The sequence below is a fragment of the Quercus robur genome, chromosome 5 (assembly GCF_932294415.1).
Source record: "Quercus robur chromosome 5, dhQueRobu3.1, whole genome shotgun sequence".
Taxonomy (NCBI): Eukaryota; Viridiplantae; Streptophyta; class Magnoliopsida; order Fagales; family Fagaceae; genus Quercus; species Quercus robur.
The window spans coordinates 81,856,879-81,865,700 of NC_065538.1; the positions used below are offsets into that span (position 1 = coordinate 81,856,879).

Genomic DNA, 8,822 nt, shown 5'->3' on the forward strand with positions numbered 1-8,822 from the left:
TATAGAGTGGAGCAGGAAAAATGAGACAGAAGATTTGGACTCATCTATCACTTACATATGAACTCATCATTTTTTCTCCACCACTCACACTCTACCACATCACAATTATAAAAAATAAATTGTGAAATAGCTTGTGTTATAAATTTTTTCTCCGAGAAAATGTGTTTTGTTTGTGAGTCAAATCAAACATGGCCACCTCTCAATTATGTGTAAGCTCATATGCATTCACACAAAACATTGCGTAAGAGAAGAGATAGGACCTTGAGGATGCGAGTAGGCTTGAACGATTTGGTGGTAGAAAAAAACTTTCTGTGTGCTCAGTTTGAGAGAGACAATAATTGAAAAGGAAAACTATTATAGTTAAAGTTGGAGAGTTAAGGAAAGTTGTAGGAACTATGAAGTTTCGTCATTGGAATTGCTTTTTCTCGTGGGACCGGATAATTCATCTTTGTTTGGTTTTAGTTTATTGGCTTTTTTGTGTTTTAGTTGGAAGATTCCTCCTCATTATGTTCAATAGTTTACAAAGCAAACGAAAAAAGGAGGAAAAAAACGAAGAAGAATGCTTTGCCCAGTGTAATGATGAAATGGGACACACCGTGTGAGTCATCTACCATTATTAAGCTCACTTTTCTTGACTTCTATACATCTTATTTTTACTGTTCAACTATGCTTTTAAAAAGCTGGTGGCACTTGGAAATGCTTAAAGATAATTGAAGGTCTTGTCCCTATCTGCCGAGGAGAAAATATTAAGTTCACAATTAAAATGATTTAGGACCCATTTGTATTTCTAACATTATTTAAATGACATAGAAATATGTATGGGTGAAAAAGTATTGTGAAAATATACGTTGTATTCAGGGCTGGCTGAATGGTGGAGTAAGAAATGTGGTCGCCTAAGGTCCCAAGTAAAAAAAAGGCCCCCAAATTTTAACCAATAGGGTTATTTATAATCAATAAATAAAATAATTTTTTTTATCAGATGAAAAACAAATAAAAAATAGAGAAAAATGCAACGTTCACAATATTTTTCATAACACTTTTACAACTAATGTTAAGTAACAGGTTGTTACAGCCCATTGTTGATAGCAAAAAAGTAATTATAGTGATATTTTCAAATAGAAAACAAAAAGTAGTTTAAAATCTAGGATTTGTTGTAAAAAAATATTGTGAATGTCGCACTTCTAAAAAAAAAAAAAAGAACAACAATAAGAGTTTAGTTAGCAAATTTTTACTAGTTTTCATCTAAGTCTACCACTAACACCATTGTTTTACTTACCACTATCAATCTACTACATCAACAAGTATGAAAAATTTTGTCAAATTTTTTTTTTTCTATAAAATTTCTAAAAAAGGAAAAAATTCTACATAATTCATGTTAATTATTAGTAGTAATTTTGCATCTAAAATAAGATGATCAATTTTTGCCTAAGGCCCCCAAATGCATCAAGCCGCCCCTAGTTGTATTAACAAAAATTGTTGTTTAAACAACACTAATAAACACAGACCCTAATAGCCAAATTTATTTTATTTTATTTACTTGATAGCCACATTTTTTGTTTTAGGTTCGGCATGTTATAGGCTTGGCATTTCCATAGGATCTTTGAGAAAATATCCTGTCATGCTGCATTCCAGTTCTTTTTCCTTCCATTTATATATTAAACACTTAGATTTTTTTCATATTCAAGTTTTAAACTTTAACAAAATATAATTAAAAAAGGACACCATGGAGAAAAATAAACAAGAAAACGATAGAAGAAAAGTCCCAAAACGATAAATTTTTGATAATTCGACAAAAATATCGAACTTCTTTCCATTTTTTTCCTTCTTTGTTCTTTTGCGGCAGCTTTTTTTTATTTTATTTTATTTTTTTATTTTTGCTAAACCAGCTCTCTGAACGAGTTACAAATTGTCCTGTTAGAACATCAAGCCTTGGACGACGACTCCGACTGTTCTCCTCACCCTTACTCTATCAAAATCCTCAGCTTTCTTCCTTCTTTTTTTCTTATTATTATTATTCTTTTTTTATTGATTGAAATGAAAGAAATTGTTTTTCTGTAACTGAAAATATAATGATAGGCTTTAGGATATGGTGGCTTTTACTCTTTAGGGAAAAAAAAAAAAAAAAAAAAGTTGTAAGTATACATATCGTATTGAGGGGAAAAAAGTATTTCTATAATTTTTATTATTAAGTGCTTGTGAATCTTATGATACACTATACAATTTACATTTTGACAACTACGGATATTAGAAGTAAGAGGAAGTTGCTGAAAGAAACTAAAATTTCAAGCCGACGAGCTCTAGCCTCTAGCGCAAAAAGAACTTCATCTTCTATAATAATAGAAGATATGTATTGAATTATTAACAATGACATGTGAATTGTTACAGTGTGCTTTAAGATTATGTATGTCTCTCACTCGAAATAGGTCTTTAATGATATACTCTTACAATCATTTGTGGAGGCGCAGCCACAGAATATTTTAGAATTGGTCCTTGTTGCAATTGAAGGTTTGGATAGCAGGCTTTAAAGTCATTTACTTGGAGTGATTTGTAATTTAAATATTGAGAAAGTGTGTGGCGATTTACTATGTTTATTGGAATTGTTTCATTCATCTATTGTGTGTTTTTATTTATTTTGAGTGGGTTTTTTTTAGTTGAGTCTCCCACACTTCTGACCCTTGACAATTTATAAGACTATTCAATTTTACCATAATTCATTTCAGCCTTTGTTGGACCTCTGTTTATCTCTGTTGGCAGCAAGCACAATGTTGTTAGTTTACTATACCAAAAATCTCATAGACAGTGTGTATCGTTTCAAGTCAATAACATGGTCTATTTCTCAACTTTGCCATCTAAAAACTTATGAATTGACGGTAAATTATTCTCGTGTTATGAGACTACTTTAAAGTATATATCATTGAGGTAATATATTTCCACTGTTCTCTAATTTTATGGTAAATTTTAATATATGTGAATTGTTATTTTTATATGATAGTTTGAAGATTATTTATTTATTAATTATTGTTCTTAGTAACAATAGTTAGAAATCGTGATTTATGTGCAAAAATGACATGTATATAATAGACATTTCCCTTTCCAAAAGGTTGTTTTCTAAGAAAATGCTACTCCAGACTCGTGAATTTAACTAACACCGCCATCATAAGTCAAGTCTTCGTACCTAGTATTGAATAGAAATTGCTTATATCTCATTCTCTTCTGGTGGCAAATTAAAAAAAGACGGTTGAATAAAGACTTGAAGAGTAGGGACTACGGTGGAAATTAAGGAGATTTTTTTTTCCCTAACAAGTGGAGGAGAATGATTTTAAAATTATTTTTTTATACAAGATAGAAATTCTACTCTAGCCTAATTTAAATGTATATGTGTGTGAATCTCCCTCCTAGAGACTCAAACTCCGACCCTTGCCTCCCAGACCCCATAAGCACTTATACTTATAGAGTGACCAAGCACCAAAGATATGCAGTGGTAAATTAAATTCACTATATAACAAGAATAAAATAGTTATATTGAACTATAAGGCTATAGACTAAATTAAGAAGAGAATATCACTCACTATTTATACTAGATAAGATGCTAGAATAGAATCACATTTCTTTTAAGAGAGCAAATTTTATAAGGATATGGTGTAAACTCTATGGTTTACACTGTCCCATACAAGTTTGCAATATCAGCATTTTACTTTTAACTCAATATATTTTACCACACGATCAAAATCTAATTTACATTTCTCTTGACAAAAAACAGAGAAAAAAAAAGAAAAAAAAAAAGAAAAGAAAAAAGAACCAAGTCTTTGGTCTATAGTAAAGTAGCTTTTTTTCCCTTTTAACGAGAAACAAAGTAACTCTATTGGACTATAAGCCTCTTAACAAATAAAATATATAAATAAAATTAAACAATTTCCAATCTTGCAGAATATAAAACCATTTAATTAAAGAAACTAAAAAGTCGCAACCATAAATTTTTATTTTGCCAAGTTCATAAAATCACAATGAATGATATAACAAAAAGCGTCATGCTAACGGATACCCTTAGGGTAATGGCTAATAATCCATTTTAGGTAAGTTTTGACATCACTTTTATGGAAAATGGAAAAAAGCTGTCAAAACATTAATTTTTTTTTCTCCCATAAAACTTTCTTTAAATGGATTATTAATCATTGCCCTAAGGGCATCCATTAGCATTTCCCAAATAAAAATAAGGGCAAGACTTAGATACAATACTTATGTACTGTTCCTTAGGTTCTCTTTTTAAGATTCTGCCGTGTAAATTTTTACTCATGAGATAGAAGTGTATTTTTTAATTAAGTAGCCAAATGACTGAATTTTAAGATGGGAACTTAAAGAATAGCACCTAAAGTATTTTGCCTAACTTTTGTCCATATAAAAAAAAAAGGTATAAATATATTACATTTGTGTGTGTGTGTGTGTAAATGAGAATAAATTTTTTATATGGGTTACACACTTACACTTCCCAATTGTGGGCTAGACCATTAAATGAGCGCTCGAATGGACCAGTCTGAACACGAGATGGGCCTGATATCAACATCAATTACAATTTTGGTATCACCTTCACTACGAGTAAGGCAGCCTTAGCTGCGGCTTGAAGGAAGATGTGAAAATGTTTACATTGACTCTTTTATTATTAGACATTTTGAATGTGGATGGCTAATTGGACTCAAAAATATTTGGAAAGAAGACCATTTTTCCATTGCTTTGAACTAGAGAGGATGAGGTCTACTACTTGGCTAATTTCTGGGATTGGTATTTGACCCTTGTTAAGCAATGGAATTGAATTCCCTTCCAGATTGCAGCAGTTGATTTCTTCAATCTTGGTGATATTTGGATTTCAGGAGATGATTATCTGCATTAGAGATCGAGGCTTTATATAGATCATCAATTCTTCAAAGGCCAAGACCTTCAACTGATTTAGGTTTAAAAAGTGAATACCATGCTCTCAGCTATGCTGTCTATTTCGTAATATGAAAATTCATTTGTTATTGGTATGTGCCACATTATATAGCAATTTTTGGAATGGATACTAACCCCTAATACATCGAAATTTTTTTGTTAAAAGGGGTAAATCATCCTTAAGTGTACCAAGAAGACTTCTTAGATTGAGCTAATCATGGACATTAAAGAGGGAATAGAGGAATCATTATTCATACTTTATTAAAACTCTCCAGAAATGTTTAAAATGCATATGTAACCACCACATGATTATGTAAATAAAACATGCTAGCTATCGACCTTGAACCATTGTAACAGTTACATTGTTAACAGAGCAGCTTTGAGAGGAGTCTGTACCTAAGGCAATCTTCCTTTCAGTAAATGCAGGCTGCTTTGGATGAGGAAGATCAACAATCTCACTTTTAAGCATGGAGATAACAACAGAAACATTCGGCCTATCTTTGGCAAAATCTTGCACACATAACAAGCCGACATGTATGCATCTCAAAATCTCCATTTCAAAGCATGGTTCAGATATCATTGGGTCGATTAAGGCCATAATGTTGTTTGCATTCCACAATTTCCATGCCTAAAAACAAGAAAACAAGATAGAAATTTGCATCATCAATACTAAAACATTTAAGAAACAAGCATTGGAGGTTTTCTAAAATAAGGCAATGAGAGATAACTATGGCTTACAAATCCTAAAAGGCTTAGGGACTGCTCATCCTTATTAAAGCTATAGTTTCTTCTTCCACTAAATATCTCTAGTAACAAAACCCCAAAACTGAAAACATCTGATTTCTCTGAAAATCGCCCTTCCATTGCATATTCAGGAGACATATAGCCACTAAATTTAAAAAACATAAAACAACCAAATCTTGTCATCTCACATATCAATATTAGTATCTAATTGAATTAACCAAATTAAAAGGTACTTACTAAGTTTTGACGACCCTATTAGTATTGGCCTGGTCTTCATTACCTCCAAAAATCCGAGCCATACAAAAATCTGATATTTTTGGATTTAGCTCTTTGTCCAACAAGATGTTACTTGCCTTTAGATCTCTATGAATAATCCTTAATCTCGAATCCCTATGAAGGTAGAGTAGACCTCGACCAATTCCTTCAATAATGTTGAAGCGTCTTCTCCAATCTAGCAATCTTTCTTTGTGTGGATCTAATGAATTTAAATAAAAGTAAAGAAACAAGAGAAAAAAGTTAGTATCAAACTTACAAGGTGAGTGAACACAAAGTTTTCAAACGAAGTTCATTTGGTGGAAGTCAACGAAAAACTGTTTCAAGTGAAGTACCACAACAAAGAATATTGATCCATTGTCTACAATACACTATTTCTGTCAACAAAATAAATTTTTTTAAAAAAAGTATAGCATTTTGTAATAAAAAATGGTATCAAAATTAACTAACCGAAGAGGAATGCATCTAGACTTTTGTTTGGCATGTATTCATATATCAACATCCTCTCTTCTCCTTCGACACAGCAGCCAAGGAGCCTAACAAGATTCTGATGTTGGAGTTTAGAAATTACTACCATCTCATTCATAAATTCTTCTAACCCTTGTCCTGAAGTTTTGGAGAGTCTTTTCACTGCAACCTCTTGTCCATCTGACAATTTTCCCTAGAAACAAACATCTAATCATTAACTAGATATTCAATTTATTAGACAAAAATCCTCTAGAATGTTACCCTGTATACGGGACCAAAACCACCCTGCCCAAGCTTGTTAGATTGATGGAAGTTGTTTGTTGCACTCGTCAGCTTCTCAAAATTGAATAACGGTAGCTCCTGGACCTGAACTTGGTTCAGGTTGTCTCCAGGCATGTTTTCACTGGGGGATTTTTTGTGTGCTTCCTCTCTGTTGAACAACAAGATTCCCTTTGCTTTCTTTTTCATTGCTGATTTCCAAAACAATGGTCAGAAATCTCTAATATGTAGCAAAACTTACCAGCCCATTGTGTAAATTTTTGTCAGAATATTACCTTTATGTTTAGCTATCCACCTCCACAATATTAAAGTGCAGATTGAAATGGAAACTGTTCCTATTACCACTGTGATTGCGATAATTTTTTTCACATCTCCCTCTTTATCTGTTAACAGCAAAAAGTATTACACTAATTTTTGGGCTTTTTAAATCAGAAAAAAAGTATTGCTATGAGGGCTTATTAGCTTACTTTTTGGCCCAAGTTCTCAAGGCTTTATAAACAAAGTTACTGGACTGTTGTAACTAAGAAAATACACAATGGTGAGAGACGAGTTTGGGCGCGAATTTTCTTCCATGGCCATTGTAACCTATTGAAGCATGCCTATTATTTGGGTTTCTTTCAAAAAGTTGTTTGGAAGATTTAATTGCGCTGAAGTTGTTAATCTTATATTTTTTGAAGTTTGTTGTATATGCTGAAATTGCGTGACAAAACGATTAGTGTTAATTATAGCTCTCCGCCATTATTTATAAATGTTGAGTCTTGTATTGGTCCTAGCTTAATTCCACGCCAAATTTGTATGTAATTCAATTCAATGCATTGTATTTTGTGGGGTTACTGTAATGGGATAGAGGTTCATGTGCTTAAAATGCTGCTGCTGATAAGGGCTTTGAGCTCAAGCGAAATTAAGATTTGCTCCCGCGAGATAGACAGATGGCAACCAGTTTGAAAATCAGTTGGGACCAGCTCCCGATACCTTTGCGGGACTCCTACTCCAATTAATTTATGATGTCCTTCCAGATTAATGGATAGCTATTTACCTTATCCTATAAGAGTACATTGGTGATGTACATGCTAAGCAACTAAAAATTCTAAGATTAACACCGATTAAAGATTAATTTTATCACACTAATATGCTTGAACACTAATTCGAAGCTTGACCCTTGGAAAACTCCAACTTGATTAATAATATTGGTTGAGATTTTGCTCTCACCATGAGGTGGGATTTTTGGTTATTGGTTTTATGTTTTTTATCCCCGACATAATTCACACAAAAGAGATTACTAAATATGTTTTCTTTTCTTTTCTCTTTTTGTAAAACAAATTGTCTTTTACCAAATGGACAAGCAGTACATGTGATTTGAAGCTTAAGATAAATTTGGACAGAAAATAACTCACCAAGTTCTGAAGAGGCAACACGAATGTAAAGATCAACTCCACCGCTGGAGAATTGGAGTGTGTCAATCAAGCTTCTAGTCCATGGCATACACCCCGTGCCAACATCATATGCATAAGCTATACAGGAACAATTCTGTAAACACTGCTGCCTGCAATCATCTTCATGAGCAGCTGACCAATCTGCAAAGTCTGGCACCTTTATCATCTTCTGTTTCAAAAGCCCATCCATTTTGCTGGCTTCACCACCAGTACTGTTCACCCTCCCACGCTGCAGGGGCGTCCTCCTCACACATCCACTAGCCCAATTTCCTCTACTCCATTCTATTGTGTTATTTGGCTCAAACCCCCGTAAACAGCTGCAAATTGGTGAATTCCGTGAATCACAGCTTCCAAATGCACCACACTTACCATAAACATGGCACTCAGTCTTCAAAGCTTTCCACCGGACCTCCCAATCGTCCTTCTCATTATCCCAATATATTAGCTCTAAATCTCCTTGCGTAGTCAGGACAAAATCGAGTTAGCGTCTGTTATGTTTTAGGAAAAGAAAGCATTCACATCCAAAAACACGTTAGTCTGAGTAATCGCAATGTAGGTTAAAAAGTTTTTCAGAAGGAGAAACATAGTCCAGCCCTTTAGTTGGTAGACGATATATTAGATAAATAACACAATTGAAGTATTATACCCAAAAACAAGTTTCCATTCCAACCTATGCGAGCCTTCTTGAGTTACTTGTCTTTC

At 33.1% G+C, this 8,822-nt stretch overlaps 1 protein-coding gene across 3 annotated transcripts; it reads right to left on the reverse strand.

Annotated features, from left to right (window-relative positions):
* Positions 1 to 4,484: 4,484 nt before the first annotated feature.
* LOC126727358 (G-type lectin S-receptor-like serine/threonine-protein kinase At1g11330) lies at positions 4,485 to 8,591 on the reverse strand. Of its 3 annotated transcripts, none has more exons than XM_050432972.1 (8): positions 8,082 to 8,591; positions 6,963 to 7,070; positions 6,670 to 6,878; positions 6,391 to 6,601; positions 5,905 to 6,142; positions 5,662 to 5,812; positions 5,320 to 5,551; positions 4,485 to 4,876 (listed from the first exon to the last, which is right to left on the reverse strand). In XM_050432972.1, exons 1-8 carry the CDS (start codon positions 8,308 to 8,310, stop codon positions 4,839 to 4,841), a joined length of 1,416 nt encoding a protein of 471 aa, XP_050288929.1. In that variant the 5' UTR covers positions 8,311 to 8,591; the 3' UTR covers positions 4,485 to 4,838. The 3 variants fall into 3 exon arrangements, with proteins under 3 accessions (XP_050288929.1, XP_050288928.1, XP_050288930.1); XM_050432973.1 differs by lacking the exon at positions 4,485 to 4,876 and having other exon boundaries at positions 5,338 to 5,488; positions 5,527 to 5,551; XM_050432971.1 differs by lacking the exon at positions 4,485 to 4,876 and having other exon boundaries at positions 5,160 to 5,551.
* Between the last annotated feature and the right edge of the window lie 231 nt (positions 8,592 to 8,822).

Coding starts and splice junctions, on each gene's coding strand:
- LOC126727358 (XM_050432971.1), bottom strand. CDS start 8,310: ATGGATGGGCTTTTGAAACAGAAGATGATAAAGGTGCCAGACTTTGCA. Junction 6,879..6,962: donor GTGGATAGCTAAACATAAAG/GTAATATTCTGA, acceptor TTTGGAAATCAG/CAATGAAAAAGAAAGCAAAG. Junction 6,143..6,390: donor TCTAGATGCATTCCTCTTCG/GTTAGTTAATTT, acceptor TAAATTCATTAG/ATCCACACAAAGAAAGATTG.